This window comes from Propithecus coquereli, unplaced genomic scaffold (genome assembly GCF_000956105.1).
Source record: "Propithecus coquereli isolate 6110/MARCELLA unplaced genomic scaffold, Pcoq_1.0 Scaffold120, whole genome shotgun sequence".
NCBI lineage: Eukaryota > Metazoa > Chordata > Mammalia > Primates > Indriidae > Propithecus > Propithecus coquereli.
The window spans coordinates 1196561-1214346 of record NW_012136081.1 but is presented as its reverse complement, the minus strand read 5'-3'; the positions used below and the strand labels follow the sequence as shown (position 1 = coordinate 1214346).

The 17786-nt window shown below is 61.0% G+C and overlaps 1 protein-coding gene across 2 annotated transcripts; it reads right to left on the bottom strand.

The window, feature by feature from the left end:
* Positions 1–104: 104 nt before the first annotated feature.
* On the bottom strand, positions 105–17309 carry LTBP3 (latent transforming growth factor beta binding protein 3). Of its 2 annotated transcripts, XM_012665448.1 has the most exons (28): positions 16988–17309; positions 13720–14049; positions 13371–13573; positions 13072–13177; positions 12843–12935; positions 12548–12670; positions 11928–12086; positions 11648–11833; positions 11300–11316; positions 11150–11222; positions 10871–10969; positions 8803–8928; positions 8576–8707; positions 8333–8461; positions 7965–8087; positions 7565–7687; positions 4213–4335; positions 3887–4006; positions 2846–2974; positions 2360–2527; positions 2120–2203; positions 1765–1893; positions 1538–1675; positions 1308–1448; positions 1003–1164; positions 837–917; positions 618–749; positions 105–511 (listed from the first exon to the last, which is right to left on the bottom strand). In XM_012665448.1, exons 1-28 carry the CDS (start codon positions 17307–17309, stop codon positions 360–362), a joined length of 3903 nt encoding a protein of 1300 aa, XP_012520902.1. In that variant the 3' UTR covers positions 105–359. The 2 variants fall into 2 exon arrangements, with proteins under 2 accessions (XP_012520902.1, XP_012520903.1); XM_012665449.1 differs by lacking the exon at positions 1308–1448.
* Between the last annotated feature and the right edge of the window lie 477 nt (positions 17310–17786).

Sequence of the window (17786 nt, the reverse complement as noted above, 5' to 3'; positions counted from 1 at the left end):
CCCGGGCTCAGTCTAGCCCCTCGGAGGCGGCTGGGTGTGGTGCTGCCCTGCGCAGGCCGCGCCGGTGGCGGACAGGAACATCAATTTGCTTCGATAGCCAAGAGTAAAGAGGCACGATCTGATTTATCAGTTTCTAGGAAATGCCCTCTGGGAGGAAGGCCAACAGCGCCAGGAGACCCAACATCCGCCCGCCCGTGACCCGGGCAGTGCCTGTATGGGCGCCCTCGGGTCTCAGAGCGCCGGAAGGGGCCCGCGGGCCTCGGGGGTCCCTGGGTCCGAGCCCCGCATCGGGGCAGGAATGAGAGGCCGAGCTCGCGGAAACCCCTCGGTGATAACCGAGGTCCGGGCCGAGGGTGGTGTCAGCGGCGGCGCTGGGGCACGCAGGCCCCGTGCGGGCGGCTGCGCGCGAAGCCTGCTTTGCAGACGCAGCGGAAGGAACCGCTCGTGTTCACGCAGCGCTCGCTCTTGCACAGCAGCCCGCGCTGGTTCAGCTCGCGGCACTCGTCGATGTCTGCAGGCGTGGGTGACAGGTGCGACTTGCTTAGCCTTGGACCTGGCCGCTAAGTCCCGTGCCCCTATCGCCCTGCCCCCGCCCCCCACCCCGTAGCCTGGCTCACCGACGCAGCGGGCGCGGGAGGCGTCCAGTTGGAAGCCGCCGGGACACTCGCACACGGCGCCGCCTGGACGCGGCACGCAGCGGCCGCTTACGCAGCGGCACTCGTCCGAGTCCTCCTCCGAACTGTCCTCCTCTGCGCAGGCCCGGAGAATACAGACGTCAACACAGCCCCCAGCCCATGGCTGCCGCCCCTGCTGCTGCCTGCTCTGGCTGCCCTTACCTCTCGGAGGCTTCCCCAGCAGCAGGGGGCTCGTGTCCCAGAAGGAATTGCTCTCACTCTGCGAGGTCGGGCACTGGGTCCCTGAGGGCAGGAGGGTGGTCAGCGATGTCAGTGCACCTCGGCAGCCCCCATACTCCCTCCCGCCATTCCTCGTGGACCAGCTCACCGGCGCCGCGCGGCGGGCACGGGCGGCACTGGGCACCCCAGCCGCGGCCCTGGCGGCAGCAGCAGTCATCGAAGGTGAGGGCAGGCCCGGCGAGGGGGCCCGCACACATGCCGTCCTCTCCGCGCTGACCCCAGCACACGTCGCGCCGCTCCGGGGCGCGCTCTGCCGACGGGATAAACGTCAGGGAGGAGCCCGAGGCAGCGACCGCCCGCCTCCGCTCCACCCCACCTGCGCAGGGGCTGGGCCTCAGGGCAGCACACGACAGACTAGGCCCCTGAGTCGAGTCGGCCCAGGCCGACCCTCACCGGCCGGGCTCTCCTGGAGCTGGCAGTCGCGGCCGGAGGGCCCAGGCACCCAGGGCAGGCGACACTCGCAGCGGTAGGAGCCTGGCAGGTTGACGCAGCGGCCAGGACGGCAGGCTGCCGGGTCCTGGCACTCGTCCACGTCTATGGCAGCGAGGGGACGGGTGGGGGTGCTGTCACAGCATGGCCTGGCCCCCCCCCTTCCCGTCCCGATTCCCCGTCCCGGGCCTCACCCATCTCTTCCGGGTTCAGACACTGGCGCTGCGCCGGGCTGTACTCGGCCGGGGGCGTGCAGGCGCAGCGGTAGCCGCCGCGCGTGTTCTCGCACACTCCGTTCCGGCAGTTGGACTCATCCAGACACTCGTCCACGTCTGGAGAAAAAGCACAGGTGGCAGGGGCAGGTCGGGGTGGTTGCGTGTCTCCCCGCCGCTTCCAGGGCCACTGGGCCGGCTGCGCTCACCCACGCACTCCAGCAGGTTCCCGTCGTAGTAGAAGCCCTGCTTGCAGTAGCACTCGTAGCCGGGCTGCGTGTTCACGCACTTGCCCTCTTTGCAGATCTCGGCCCCGAACAACATGCACTCGTCGATGTCTGTGGGGTGACAAGCCGTGGCTGGGGGCGTGGGCGGGGCTGACCGCAAGAACAAAGCCCACCTGAGGGCGAGTGACGGGGCGGGGTTTATTGGAGGGGCGGAGCTTACTGGAGGAGAGGGGCAGGGCATGTGCGGGGGCGGGGCGCTGATCTACCAAGCCCGGAGGGCTGCCCGAGCTAGCCAAACGAGGCTGGGTGGGGGGCAGTCGGGGCGTGTGGGACTTACCGCGGTGGGCTGGGATGCCATAATTGACAATGTTGTTGTCCTGGGTGTAGCCCTTTCCGTCGGGGCAGAGGCTGTGGAACTCAGCTGTGGGGGCGGGGAGAGCGGGACTGAGCACGGGCGTGCTGGCTGTCGGAGTTCTCCGCCTCATTTCCCAGCTACCCAGGGGGGAGCCATTTCCCCCCACTCGGTTTACAGATAAAGAAACTAAGGCTCTGGGAAGGAGCCTGCCCACTTCCTGACCTGAGCTGTAGACTGGGCAGGGATAGATTTCGCAGTGGTCCCCCCAGCCAGCCCCCAGCGAGCAGCAGCACTCTTGTTGGGTGACGTTGGTGGCCAATACGCTGTCACAGAACACCGTGTCATCGAAGTTCAGATAGCACTCCTTCTTGTGGTGGGGCTGCTCCACCTCTGAGGGGGGGAGGGCAGCTCAGGGTCGTGCAGACACACTGCCTTTGACCTGTCTACCCACCCTACCTGCCCGCCCGCTGCAGCATCTCTCTGCCCCCACCTTCCCTGGCTCTTCATAGCCACCATGTGACAGCCAGCCTCCTTCCACAACGTGGCATTTAAGACCCTTCGAGGTCTGGCCCCACCAGACGCCCCCAGGCAAAAGAGATTTCTTCCTGTTCCCCAAATTCAGGAGGGTGGGACGGGGACACATCTCTGAGCCCCAGTTGCAGCTCAGGGGCGTTGTCTAGCCTGGGAGGAAGCTGGGAGGACACTCACCCTCACAACCATGCTGGTCCTGGGTGGGAGTGAAGCCCTCGTCGCAGACACAGGCGTAGGAGCCCTGCAGGTTCTCGCAGGCCCCGTGGGGAAGGCACAGGCCGGGGTCCTGGCTGCACTCATCTATGTCTGGGGGGCAGGAGTGGCTCAGAGGAAACCCAACCCGTTCTTCCCTAGGGCTGTGCCCTGAGGGCCTCATAAAAGTTCAGAATGCGAATTTCCACTTTGATTTCAAAGTACACACAACAGGTAATCCACTTGTGTCAGTCTGTGCATGTGGGCAGGAGCGTGTGCATTCGCTGCTGTCATTCGAAAAACCTTCAGGGGCTCCCACTGACAATAGAATAAAGTCCTAACTCTCAGCTTGGCATTTGAGGACTTTCAGTTTGGGCTCCCAATACCTTTAAAAGTCTCATCACCCTTTATTCCAAGCCCCCACCCCACCTGTATGCTCAGGGCATAGCTGTCTACCCTCCTCTAAAAATGCAACTAGCTCCTTCCAGGTCTCTGTACTTTACAAATACTGTTCTTTGGGCCTGGAATACCATCCTGTGTCTTTCTCTGCCTAGGGAACTCCTACTTATGCTTCAAGTTCCACTTCAACAGTGACCTCCGCACCGCAATTAATGTAGTCCAGACCTTTCCTGGCATCCAGCACCCTGAACTGTGAGAATCAATTTAAATGTTGGCCTCCCCCAGCTGGGAGCCCTGGGTCCTTGCTGAATACCTAGTACACAGCCTAGAACCTGGCAAACAGTGGGTGCTCAGTAAACCCTTGTTGGATCAAAGCATGTACGGGTGAGTCGGTGGGGAGGACGAGTACGTTAATATCTGTAAAGAGCCTAACAGAGTGACTGGCATGTAGTAAGCACCGCAGAAGCACTGACTGCCGTTATTTCTGTGCTCGTTGCTCTTATAGGTGGAAGAGTGAAAGGCTGAGTGAGTGGATGGAGGGATGGAAAGACAGAAAGGTCACAGTGTGTCTAGGGGATTAGTCTTCCCTGCCACGCCCCTCAGGAGCCCTCAGCCAATCCCCCATACCTTGGCACTTCCTGCCACCCACCAGCCGATGCCCATGGGGGCAAAGACATCTGTAGGAGCCATTGGTATTGATGCAGTCGCCCCCAATGCAGGCCGCAGGGAAATCACACTCATCAATGTCTGTAGGGGATCAAGGGAGTGGAGAATCTCAGGGGCTGAACCCTCATGTACCCCTTGGGCCTAGACTGCCCAAGCTTTCCCCCAGACTCTATGTTGGTGTCACGCCTCTATACCCCAGCTGAGATCTGGATGGGGACTGGACTTGGGCATCGGGGGTCTTGGGGTACAGAGGGACAGGTCAGCGGCCTGGCTCTAGGACCTCTCACCCTCGCAGTGGCTCCGGTCCCTTGACAGATGGTAGCCAGAGAGGCACTGGCACTGGAAGGATCCTGGCGTGTTGGTGCAGATGCCATTGTCACACACATCCCCAGCCTCACACTCATCCACATCTACAGGGCACAGGGGGTGTCAGAGGGCCAAGCTGGAGGCCTCTGCTTTTCCCACTCCTGCCCATGGCCTGGAGCACCAGAGCTGAGACCAGCAGTGCTCAGGACAAGTGTGGGGCACTCACCCTGCTCCTGGCTGGCACGTGGTGCCCTGGCAACCAGGCCATGTGCCGCCAGGTCCCTGGGCCAGGTCTCATGCTAAACAGCTTCGCCATCGTTCCTCCATCCTCACTGAACAAGAGGCCCCTTCCCCACCCTCTCATCCTTCTGTAGGCATCCTTGCCCCACTGCTTTAACTGCTGCTCCTACCCTTCCCTCACCTGCCATAGCTCCCTTCTTCCCCGTAGGTAAGCTTCCCTATGTCCTCGTCCTTCGCACAGAAGAATTGTCTCTGCTCATGCAGTAAGTGAACCTGACTCTCCCCTGAAGACACACTTTCCTGCAGTCCTCTCTGGTGGAGCTGGTCGTTATCCACACCTCAGGCCCCTCCAAGCCATGGCTCTTCCTCTGTGCTGCGACTGGCCCCACACCAGCCTCCACCCCCTTGTTGCTATCGGCACCCCCTTCCTAGCTCCTCTCCCTCTGTCTTCCTCTCCATCCCAGGAGTTTCCAACAGCCATGTGGATGACCAGGCCTCTGCCCTCACATTCCTGGATGTCTCCACTTCTGTGACCCTCCCCTCAAGGCCAGCCACTCACTCTCAGGGCCCTGAGGGGCTTTCATCACTCCCCCACCCTAGGGCCCTCAGAGGCTGCTTCCTTCCCACTTCCCCCCACTTCCCCAAGTCCCCCACTCCGTCTTTTCTCTCCCAGGGCCTGCGGCCTGCCCCTCAGTCCCCTGAGCTTACCCAATGCCCCCAGACTCTGACAGCCCCCAGCCTGACCTCAGTGCTCACTGTGAACTCCTATCCCTGAGTCCAGGAATGCCTCTCCCTCCTCCTCACTGGTCTGGCACAGCCCAGCCTCCATGCAGAGCTGTGGCCTCCAGATCCTGGGTGCCAGGTGGGGCTGCAGCCAGCAACCAAGCTGAGCACGCTGGGCCCCGGCCGCGTGCTCCAGCCTCCACGGCCTGGCCAGATCCTCAGTGTGGCCAGTGCCAGCCTCTCAACTCCTCTCAAGCCTTGACTTCTGCGAAGCCCGTGGGGAGCCCCCACGCTCTTGGGCACTTCCAAACTGCCAAGGTCCTCCTCAAGTCCCTACTTAACTAAGTCCCTTCACTGTTTATTGAGAAAATTAAGGGTAATCACCCTCAAACCCCTGAAAACCATTATCTACACCCACTCCCCTCTTACTCCTGCTCTCTTGTCCATGGCCAGCCACCCACTGACCCTTCCCTCCTCTCCTAGCCCTGTGGCCCCAGTCAGCCCCTCGCCCACTTTCCTGGCATCTCCTCCTCAGCCTCTATTTCAAAGCCCCACTCCCGTGAACCCAGGTCTCACTCTTCCTCGCTTGCTGCCAATATCCTGCCCTCCACCCCCATAATGCCACAGAAGCCACCCTGCCAAGGCCACCAGAGACCTTCTTGTCTCACCAGTTTGTATTTTACAAGAACCTCTCTGTTGCACTTAGCTCATTCTCCTTTGTCCCTGGAAGTCTCTCCTCCCCAGCTTCTACAGTAGCCCACTGCTCCCCCTGCCATCACCCCGCCCCAGCTCCTCTTCCACTGCCTGCCCCTGATGTGTCAGCGTCCACAAGGCTCTGCCAGACGCTCCTCTTACCCCACCCACCCTCCTTGGCAGAGCAGGCCTACTCCAAGACTCCATAGCCCCCACAGTTCACAGTCGGTGGTTCCAAGTGGGTTTGTCTGGCCCAAGACTCCTAACCCACATGGCCCACCCTCTCTGCTGGCATCTCCAGCTGAGAGGCCCACAGGGACCAGCCACTCAACTTGTCCAACAAGGAGCTCAGCATCTTCCCTCTCTAACATGCCCACCCCGGGGACCCTATCCCAGTGGGCAGCACCACCCGAATCACCTGGAGGGTCCATCACCCCCCCTCCTTTACCCTGACATCCAGTCAACAAGCCTGGGTAATGTGTTCTAATATTTCTCTAATATCACATCATCACGTGGCCATCCTGAGGCCACTACTCTCATTCCATCCACATCCATCTCTGTCCTGAGTCTCTCCAACAGACCTCCAGCCACGCTCCACACTCTGCAGCAGGGAATCGTCTAAAACAAATGGCAAATCTTGTCACTCCTCCCCTTAAAATGCTTCAGGTGCTCCCTAACACCTTCAAAATGAAACTCAACCTCCTGGGCAGGGGTCAGGGGGCTCTCCAAAGGGTGGGGACTTGCCCCTCCCCAGCCAGCCTCAGCCCCATCCCCTGGTCATTCCTTACAGTTCCCTGCACACCCCATACTGTTTTTCACCTGAGTAGCCTCCAAGCCCTCTGCCTGGTGTGCTGTTCTATCTCATCCTTCTTTTCTTGGCTAATTCCTGTTTATTTATTTATTTATTTATTTATTGAGACAGAGTCTCACTCTGTTGCCCGGGCTAGAGTGAGTGCCATGGCGTCAGCCTAGCTCACAGCAACCTCAAACTCCTGGGCTAAAGCGATCCTCCTGCCTCAGCCCCCCGAGTAGCTGGGACTACAGGCATGCGCCACCATGCCCGGCTAATTTTTTCTATATATTTTTAGTTGTCCAATTAATTTCTTTCTATTTTTAGTAGAGAGGGGGTCTCGCTCTTGCTCAGGCTGGTTTCGAACTCCTGAGCTCAAACAATCCGCCCGCCTCGGCCTCCCAGAGAGCTAGTATTACAGGTGTGAGCCACCGCGCCCGGCCCCTGTTTATTCTTTAAGATAACTCAGGCCTTCTTCCTCCCGTCCTGCTGGTGTATCCAAGAAGCACCTCAGCTCCATCCAGGGCCAGCCCTGCACTCTACAGTCTGTCTTACGTTCCCCAGTTTCTCGGAATCCCAGCCTGTCTCTTGGTGCATAATAACATGAGTGCAGGGGGAACTACTAATGCCTCCCTCCTCTCTTTGATATCTTTTTTTTTCTTTACATTTAAATAACATGCTTTGCAAACGCAGCTTCAAATCCTGCCCCTAAGACCCTTCCTACGTGAAAATTCTGGCGGCGCCTTCCTCGGCGAGATTCTCTGAGAAACAGAGAAACTGGATCAGAGAACCGGGGGATGAATTAGCCACCTCCCACCACCTGCCTGACAGGGAGACCCGCTCCCCGCTTCAGCGGCAGGGCTGCCTGGCCCGAGGCAGGGGCTCACCCACGCAGCTGCGGCCGTCGGGCGCGGGCGCGTAGCCCTGGGCGCAAGTGCAGCGGAAGGAGCCTGGGAGGTTCTCGCACCAGCCGGGAGAGCAGGGGCTGCCCTCGGAGCACTCGTTCACGTCTGCGGCGAAGTGACTGCGTCTCAGAGGCTGCCCCACTGGGTGGCGGCGGGACACTCGGGTGCCAGGTGAACCGCGACCGGGTGTGAGTCCCCTCCGCCCGGGGCGGTGGACCCACCTCTATTCTCAGGAGGCCACGCCCCCGAGGCGCCGCTCACCAATGCTAGTCCCGCCCCGCCGCATCCGGAGCCAGACCGGGGCATTACCCGGAAGGGCCCCGCCCACTAGCCTTCCAAGCCCCGCCTTCCACCCTACCCGGGACCCAGGCCCCGCCCTCACCGCGGCAGGCTCCGCCCCCCTGGCTTCGGTAGCCGGGCTGACAGGCGATGCACTTGAAGCTCCCGGGTTTGTTCTCGCATTTGCCATCCGGGCAGCTGCTTGGGTCCCGGCATTCGTCGATGTCTGCGCAGGAGGGAGAAGGAGGCGGACCATTTGGGGACAACGGGGCTGGCCCAGCTCTCCAGGTCCTTGGCAAGGCCTCCCTCCGTCACACATCAACAAGGCAAACCCGCCGTCTGGCTCCAAGGCCCTAACTAACCTCTGAGAGTCCAAGGGCAGGGCAGAGACAGGAATGCAGGCCCGCCCCCCCCCACCCCAGGTGGAGAGACAGCTGAGGCCGCCATTTGGTCTGGATGGGGTCCCCTCACCTTCGCACACAGGCAGTCGGGAGGCTTTGAGCCGGTAGCCGGGGTAGCAGTTGCACTTGTAGTGACCGGGAAAGTTGATGCAGAAGCCGCCGTCGCCGCACAGGTGGGGCTTGGCGCACTCGTTCAGGTCTGAGCGGGAGGAAGGAGGCACGAGGAGGGGTATGGGGGGCAGTGGAGAGGATTACACAGCGGTCCCGAAGACAGTCCGCCCACCCAGTACCGCCCCGCCCTGGTGGCGCTCACCCACGCACGAGCGCCCCCCGGCGCCCACGTGCAGGCGGTAGCCGCGGTTGCAGTGGCAGTTGTAGGAGCCTCCGGTGTTCATACAGATGCCCCTCCCTGGGCCGCACGGCTCCGCCTCGCACTCGTTCACGTCTGAGAAGGACGGAGCGGGCCAAGAAAAGTCAATGGGGTGTCTCGAGCAAGGGTTGTCCCCCGGTTATCCGCCCGCACGCCCGCCCCACGCTCACCCACGCAGTAGCGGTGCTGCGGATGCGACCGGTAGCCGGGGTTGCAGTGGCAGGAGTAGTCTGGGGGCCCCGGAACACACTCCCCGTGGCCACATATGTTCTGGTTCAGTCGGCACTCGTCTGTCTCTGCGGGCAAAGCCGGGTCAGGGAGCATTCACCTCTGCCACATCCCCAGGGCAGACCTGGACACCCCAATTCTACTGACCCAGATACCTGACCCGGTCATACCATGACCTCAGGTTCCTGCACAGCCATACTCTAACCCTAGGATTTCGTGTACCTCCATCCCAGATAACCCCAATATAAAGACCCCAGCTAGCTCCAACCAGGACTCCAGGTCCCTGACATCCTATCACCTCCGGACTTTGACACTTCCATTCCCCACTCGCTCCAAGGCCCTGACCCCACTCACCTCAAACCAAGCTGCATCCCCTCAGGGCCCCTCAGTCATCTCAATACCCCTACCCAAGGGGCTTGGATACCCCCCTCTCCCCAGTCACCTCAATATCTTAGACCCTATAGCCTCGGTCTCACCAGCATCCTCTGGAGCCCCCATTCCAGAATGGTCAATGACTTCTCCCTCCAAAGGCAAGCAGGAGCTGGTTTCCTGGGAATTCTAACTTGTGCCACAGCTGTGTACAGGCAGCCAGATGCAGGAAGCCCTTCACTCTCTTTGTCACCAAGCCCAGGACTCCCTGCCTTCTACCTCTCCCTCCTTTGATCCTCACCACCCACCAGTCTCATCTCCAGCACCCCATCCCCTCACCCCTCTCATCTCCCCCCACATCTCTCATCCCCCCTCACCCTAGGCCATGATGCCCAACTCTGCTCTGCTCCAGCCAGTGGGCTTTGCGGGCTGGTTTTGCCTGGAGTACCTCTCTTTAACACACAGCCCCCTCAAGATACTTCCATTCCCCACTCACTCCAAGTCCCTGACCCCAGTCACCTCAAACCCAACCACAACCCCTCAGGGTCCCTCAGTCGTCCCAATGTCCCTTAACACACAGCCCCCAAGAAAGCTATCCAGGGGCCTTGTCCTCTGCATCCCCAAATCCCCCAGGGCAGCCACCTTCCACTTGAGCCCTCACCCCAGGAGCTCATGTAGGCTCAGGCTGCCAGCTCCCTTGTGGCTTCGCAGCACACACAGACACAGGCTTGAATCTGGCTCAGCTGTGTGACCTGGGGTAAGTTACTGAACCTCTCTGAGTCTCAGTGTTCTCATCTGGAAAATGAGGCTAACAATGTCTCGTACACTTCACATAGTATGAGAAGGTTAGATGATACTTAGTACATAAAACTCTTCAGACAGTGCCTGGCACAGAGAGATTACTCAATATGAGCTAGCAATTTTGATGCCAAAAACCCTGCAGACACTTCCCATAACCTCTGGCATCAAACCAAAGCCTCTCAGCAAGGCTCCGTGCATTGGACTTCCCCTGGTGCAGACACCGGCCTGTGTAGCTTCTCCCTCCTCCACCAGTGTGTCATGCTCCCATGCCTTTGCCCAAACTTAACTTGCCATGGGAGGTCCTTTTCCCCAGCCTGCATACCCCTCCTTTCCCCACTTCTGCTCTGGAATTTCTAACAGTCTTTAAAACTCTACTCAGAAAGCCTCTCATGGCTGCCCTACATATTATCACAAACCCAGACTTCCTTCCTTCTGCTCTCATTTATTTTCTCATAGCATTTGTGAGACATACTAGATTTTTACTTATTGATCTTTTTGTTGCCTTTTGTCTGCTCCTTAAGGATAGGAAATTTTTGTCTGTTTTTGTTCATTGCAGTATCCCTAACACCTGAACAGTGCCTGGCACATAGTAGGTGTTCAGTAAATATTTGTTGAATGAATGAATGAATGAATGCCCTCAGACTGGGCTGACCACCATGCTACCTGGGGCATTTGAGGGCAGGGTGGGATCTCTGCTGTTTACTGGGGCTTCCCTAGCACCCAGCCCTGGATAAATGTCAGCCTATTGGCTCTAGGGAATGACTGCAGCGGGGAGGGGAGGAGAAAAACTAAGTGGGGGTGTGGCCTATCCAGGGCGTGGCCTTGCAGGGTGGGCCTTACCTGTGACCTGAGTGGGAGCAATCTCCACGGCGCTGCGAGAAGGGGGCAAGTCCGGCAGGAACCAGCGCATGGTGGGTGGCGAGGGGCGGGAGATCAGCTCTACAGGCAGCAGTGCACAGTTGTCAGAGGGTGAGGGCCACTGAGCCTCCCTTCTCCTTTCAAGCTTTCAGCTTGGGCATGTCACACCCCAGCTTCATTGCCCCCCAGTACTTAGGCTGGGAACTCCCCCTACCCAGTAATTTAGCCCCTGAGGGTTCATCCCTGTAGCGCCCAGCTCACCAGGGTAGGGCCGGGCAGGAGACGTGGTGGCAGTTGGGTGGCTCTGCTGCACTGACCGCTCTTCACTCACTGGCTGCGGGTGACAGAGGCATGAGCCCTCCATGTCTCCCTCACCTGCCCCACCCCTCCCACCTGGGCTCTCATACTCACTGAGTCTGTGGTCACCCCTAGAAGGGAAGAGAAGATGAGGCCAGTAAGTGTTGGGGTAGGAGAAGGGAGTCAGCTCTGGGCTCAGCAGCTGAGTATTTGTGGTTAGGGTCTCTAGGAGTTCAGCAATCATGTCTCTGGGTCAAGGGTCAGGGGTTAGATCCAGGGTTAGGATGTGTTTGCATAGTGGTCAGGGACTCAGGTCTGGGAGCAATGGCTGAGTAAAGTCCTTGGGTTACAGATCAAGGCTGAGGAGGTTATAGCTCAGTCTCAGATCTCTGGGTCAGGGGTCCGGGGGTCAGATCTGGACGTCATTGGTTGGGTCTAAGAACAGAAGGGGTCAGGCCAGACCTCTCTCCTCCTCTGTGTCCTCAGGTGGTGGCGCCTGGCTGGGGCTCTCAGGGTGCTGCTGGGGCTTGGGTGGTCCATCGGGGTGCAGGAAGAGGGAAAAGTCACTTTCACCCTGAATGGTGAGTGTCTGGTGGGAGGTGAGGATGTGGTACCCCTTCCCTGCTGGGCAGATCTCCTTGAAGGCAGCTACAGCCAAGACAGCAGACAGAGGTGAGCATTTCCCGGATGGGTACGCAGACAGACATCCACCCCCACCCTGCCCTACGTGCCCCTGGCTCACCAGTGCCATCTGCAGGGCAGCGCTGACACCGCGCACCCCAGGCCTTGCCCACGCTGCAGCAGCAGAGCTGGCGGGTGAGGCGCGTGGTCAGTGGGTGCTGGCACTGGTGCTCGGGGCTCACCAGGCGGAAACACAGGCTCTTCTCCTCTGGCTTGTCGGCTGCAGGGGAGTCGGGGGAATGGGGATCTGGGCCTGAACACTGCCCACATCCCTCTGCCTGGCTGCTCCAGACCTGTCTCTCTGGCCCAGACAACACTTGATCCCCATGTAGCCCCTGACCCCACAGAATCCTGAACTCATATGACCCCTGAAACTTATGTGACCACTGACCCCATTGACCCCTGATTCTGGCTGCTCTGGACTTCACCCCTCCTGTCCATCAAGCCTGTGATCTATAGGACCCTGACTCCATATAATCCCTGACCCCATGTGACCTTTAACCTCAGACCTCATGTGACCCCTGACCCCACTGATTCCTGATCCTATCTGTTCTGAGCCTTGGTTCTCTTGTAGTCAACCCCACTCTGATCTCTTGTGACTTCTGACACTTGCTGCTTGGAGCCTTACCCTTCCCACCCATACCTCGTGACCTCCCAGAAGCCAGAGCCCCCCAGTCTTACCGATGCACTGCGTGCGGGAGGGGCCCAGGCTATGGCCAGGTGGGCAGACACAGCGATAGGAGCCAGGGTTGTTGAGGCAGTCACCATGGCGACACATGCCCGGCATCGCACACTCGTTGATGTCTGTGGAAAGTGGAAGTTTGTTTCCTCCAGTCTGGGGCCATACCGCAACAGCAAGCTGCTCCAAGAACCTCAGCGTACTGCCCCAGCCCCACCTCCTCCCCCATCCAACTTAGGAACCTCCCAGTGACGGCTGGCCTGCCCCTGCAGCCCAGAGTCTCCTGGCTGGCCATACCCTGGCAGTGGGTGCTGTTGAGCCTCTTGTATCCCTGGGGGCAGTCAGCGCCTACCTCCCCACGTACGGGCCCTGGCTTCTGCACCCCTGTGTCTGCAGAGAGAGGACAGCGTGGCAGGGGATGCCAAGGAGGGCACTGGAGGGGGCAGAGTGGGATGTAGAGAAGAATGTGGGGGGGTGTGGGGAGGGTCCACCTGGTGGGGGATGCCCAGTGAGCCCAGGCACTCACACTGCAGCTGGGGGCACTTGTGACACTTGCTCTGGCCCCAGGCGGTGCCAATGCTCCCACAGCAGTCTTCCTGCTTGGTGAGGCCTGGGAGAGGGTTGCTGCCACACTGCAGGGAGGAGCATGGGAAGGGGTCACAAGCACCCCACCCCTACTGATCTCCCCCCTGAGGAAGCCCTTTTCCTCTGCTGCCACCGCCCCTCCCCCATTTTTATGGTTTTAGGCAGTCTGGGTTAGGCAGTGTGGCAGGGCAACACTGAGAGAAGGAAGGGCCGTCCCGTTGGGACTGTGGGTGCACTCACGGGCTGCTTGGGCAGCGTGTCCTGGAAGCAGCGGCCCAGGGGCTTCTGCGTGGGTGGCCGGGGGTGCGGGGGCTTGGGGTGCGGCAGCAGGTGCTGCGAGGGGGCCGGGCCCTCCGAGTTCGGGCCCTCAATGCGGTGCACCTGGACAGAGGCCTCGGGCGGGTGGTGGACACGCACGTTCACCACGGGGGGCGGGGCCTGCACTGGGGGCGGGGCGCGGTGGCCTCAGGGCTGCCCCCTGGCACCGTGGGGTCTCCGGCTGAGTTCCTCCAGGGCTGGCCCCCTCCCAGGCCCAGCCACCATAGTGCCACCCACCTCACCCTCCCCAGGTTTGCCTGTTGCCTGGTACCTTCTGCTGAGATCTGTCCCGGCCCCAGGGGCACCAGGAAGGCAGCATGCTGGGCAGGGGGCCCCTCCCCAGGCCCGGGAGGGTCGGCGATCACCTGGACGGCGTAGATGGCATGCTTGCTGGCCACAGAGTCACCTTCCGGAGCCAGGGGCGGCAGTGCGCCTGCGGACAGGGCCCCGGCCCGGCCCAGCCCAGGGCCTGAGCCACCGGTGCCCCCGCCAGCTCCTCCAGCAGGCACCTGGCAGAAGCGCCCCGTGAAGTCAGGAGGACACAGGCACTGGTTTCTTGAGGAGCACTGGCCACCATTCATGCAGGGCAGAGGGCACACCACTGGGGAGAGGAGGTGGATCAGGGCCAGGGCACCCCTGCCTCCAGCCCCAGTCCCAGTCCCTCAGCCACATCCTGTCTCTTCCCCGTCCTCCCTACTTCCTTGCCACCACTGGCTCTGTCCTCCTTGGGAAGCTGGGTTTTTTAACACATCACACACATGGAAACTGCCCTCTAGATCCCCCAACATCCTTATGCCCATGTTGGGTGCTGGAGTCTTAAGTCTCGGACTTAAACCCCAGCTAGGCCACGTGCCAGCCGCATGACCCTGAGCACCTTACTTCCCCATCTTGTGCCTCAGTGTCCCCATCTACAGAGATGCTGTGTTATTAAATCAGGTGATGCCAGTGCAAATGCTTAACACGGGACCAGTACACAGAGGGTGCTTAAAAAGTGGTAGCAAATAATGATGGGCCTCTGGCTTCCCCGAGGCCTCTCCTAGGTATCCCTCCCTCCCTGGTGCCTCTGCCTCTTCTCCCCAAACACTCCCCTCATTCAGGCCTTGGGCCTCTCCCTCCTCCTTGCCATCCCAGGGCCCACACCTCAGCACTGCCAAAGATGTCCACATCTCTAGAGACATCCACAGTCCTCACCCTCTCCAGGACCTCTCTTGGGCACGTCCACCCAGGGGACACTGTCAGATGTCAGCATCCTGCCTCCCCTCCTCCTCTTCACCTGGGATCGCCACTGGGGAATCCCTGCCTGCCTGGTCTTCCATGACTGAGCCTCAGGCTCTGTCCCTCCTGCTCCCATCTGCCCAGTTACAGCTCTGCAATGTCCCATGAGTCCACCTCCCCTCCTCCCCAGGGCCTCTGCCCCTCCCCTGGCCGCCTTCCAGCCCCTCTCCTGCCCTTTCACAATCCCAGCATCCTCGTAAAACCTGCTTCGGGCATGTCACACCCCTGCTCACCGCTTGCCTCCTGGCCCAGACACTCAAGGATCTCCAAGGCCCAGAACCTTCTTTCAACCCATCCCCATCTGCTCTTTCCACGTGCACCCCATGCCCCAGGACTTGTCTCCCTCCTGCCAATGTGCTAACCTCCGCCTCATGGCTTTGTTCATGCCATTCCCTCCACTGCAGAGCCCTGTCCCTGTTTCTACATATTCAAATCTTGTCCTTCCTGTCTCAGCTTCTCCTCCAGGAAGGGAGCCATTCTTCCTACCCACCAGTGTCCCCTCTCCTCAGCTATCACCCTCTGCTCCAGGTCTCTCTGGCACCTGGCTTGGTTGTATTCGTGTCTGTCTGCCCCACTATAAAGGGTACTCTGGAGGGCAGGGCCAGGCCAGCCTCAGCTCTGGGTCCCAGAGGAAGTGCAGGGGGAACAAATGAGAGAGTGACTGAGAGAAAGGATGGGACCTCAGTCTGTTCTGCCACATACTGACCGTCACCATGTGCTACGGCCTTGGGGCTCTGAGCCCATGCACCAGCCCAGCCCCGCTCCTGCTTCCCAGGGCGGGAAGCGTGGGGTGCTGTGCTCCTGGACACCCAAAGGGCCTCACAGGGACAGCCCACATCCATGGCCATTGGGGTCGGACTAAGAACATCGTATCGCATCCCAGCCCAGCCCATCCTGCCTGGCCTCTGGGGACCAGGCCTCACAGGGCAGATGGGGTGTGTCCCTGGCTGGGGGAGGCAGGATTCTCTTCTTCCTGTCTCCCAGTGAGTCACTCAAAGTGGTGAGGGTGACCTTCCAGTGACACCCGCCCACTGTGGCCTGGGCACCAAGCCTGGGGGATGTGGGCAGCACAGATGGAGACAGCAGCCTGAGCAGTACGGCCAGCGAACCTGGGAGCCTAGACACACGTACACTCACAGCCACAGTCATCTTGTCACTCACAGACTCATTCTGACACCAACACAGGTTCACATAAACACTCCCTAACGGTGACTGGAGACACACACCCAAGACAACGACGAGAGAGGTAGTTAGTCACAGTGGGCCACTCCAAAGCCTATGCATGCCCCCAGACATGCGGGGCTGTGCACAACCCCCCATCTCATGAGAAACGGGAGCCTCGTGAGCAGGGTCCCTTGGGCCTGTCAGTGGGTAAGTGAATATAGAAACATGTAAGAGGGGCTGTTTAGCTGGTGCCATCCTGGACCAGGCCTAATTACCCTATCCAGGAGGGTAATTACTGCTGCGACACCTCCCCTAGCCTGGCCCACAGGGCCCTGCAGGGTCCGGGGAGGAGGGCCGAGCCCCAGGCCTGGCCCTTTGAAGAGAGATGCTGGGGATGGGGTGGGCTCCATGCTGACCCAGGAGGTCATAGGGCTTGGGCTGGGGGTTGGTGGGACTCTGAGGACCTTTGAGCCAAAGATGTTGGGAGCTCATGGGGGCAGCACAGGAATAGGAGGGACTGAGGACCCAAGCCAGACCCCACCTTCAGGCCTGCACCCCAGTTCTTAGGCCTCAACACCCTCCCTTCTCACACCTTGCCAGTAACCAATCCCCCTCTCTCCCAGCCCGAACCTTAGCTCCTCCTCCCAGGGAATGCAGGTGCCTACCACTGGCAGGCCCTACTTTAGACATTTAAAAGAGACTTTTCCTGTTTCTTCCAGCAAGTCTGTTTCTTGAGGGAATATTTACCCCTTCTCTGAGGCTTCCTGCCCCCAGCCTTCATCCCTCAAAACCCCTTGCGTGCTGCCTCTCAGAATGCAGCACCTTCCGGAAAGCCTGTGTCATCCAAGACCCCAGCATTTCCCCACGCCGTAGGCCTCAACCCTAACCCAAAGCTTCAAAGTCCAGGCTCCCCCACTCTGGCCCCCAGGACACGAGCCTTCCAAGCCCCTGCCATGGCCCTGGGTATCCCCGGCCCCCAGATCTCTGCTCTCTGTACCCCCAGCCCCCAGTCTCCTATGCCCAGGACTCCCCTATGTGTCCCGCATGGTCCTGGCGCCTGTCCTTCTCCGCTGCCCCCAGCGTGCCCCCCTGGCCCTCACCCACGCGGAAGCCGGAGCCCGTGAGCGTGTCGGTGCTGTGGCCGTTCTCTCCGATGAGCGTCATGTTGGAGCCCTGCTGACAACTGTCCCGACACTGGCCCTTAAGGCAGGTCCGCTTGCAGATCACCGGCGCAAAGACCACCTTGAAGCGCTCGCGGGCCAGCGCCCCGCCCCCCCCTGCGCCCCGCTCGCCGGCCGGTCCCCCCTCGGCCCCGCCGCTCGGGCCCAGCAGCGGCAGCAGCAGCAGCGCCAACAGCCCCGCCGCCCCCGCCCCGCGCATCGCAGGGGCCAGGCCGCCAGCAGCCCCTCGGGGCCCGGGCATCCGGGGCCGCAGGACCCCGGGGGGCGCGCCCGGGCGGGGGCGAGGGGCCCGGCTCCCGAGGAGGTAGGAAGCCGGGAGCCCCCGGAGAGGGCTGGAGGGGGGCAGCGAGGGCGCCGAGCGAGGAAGCGGGCCGGGAGGGGACAGCAGGCGCGGGCGGGGGCGGGGGCAGACGAAGAGATGGACCGCGGGGAGCCCAGAAACTTCGCAGCCCCGGGAAGAAGCCCCGCCAAGGCCCCGAACTTGGGCAGGAGCGAGGAGGCCGGAGCAAGTTGAGGCGGAGAGGAGGAGCGAGGGAGAGGAAGGCCGGGCGGCCGGCCCGCTCCGCGCCTCCCCCTGGCCGGCTCCTCTCCCGCGGCCGCGGGGCAGCAGGGAGCGCGGGGAGGACGCAGGGAGAAGTGAGCAGTTGTTTTCCCTGGCTGCAGCGCGGCGCGGCGGCGGCGAGGGGGGCTGGGGCGCTGGCCGCGGGCCAGGGAGACA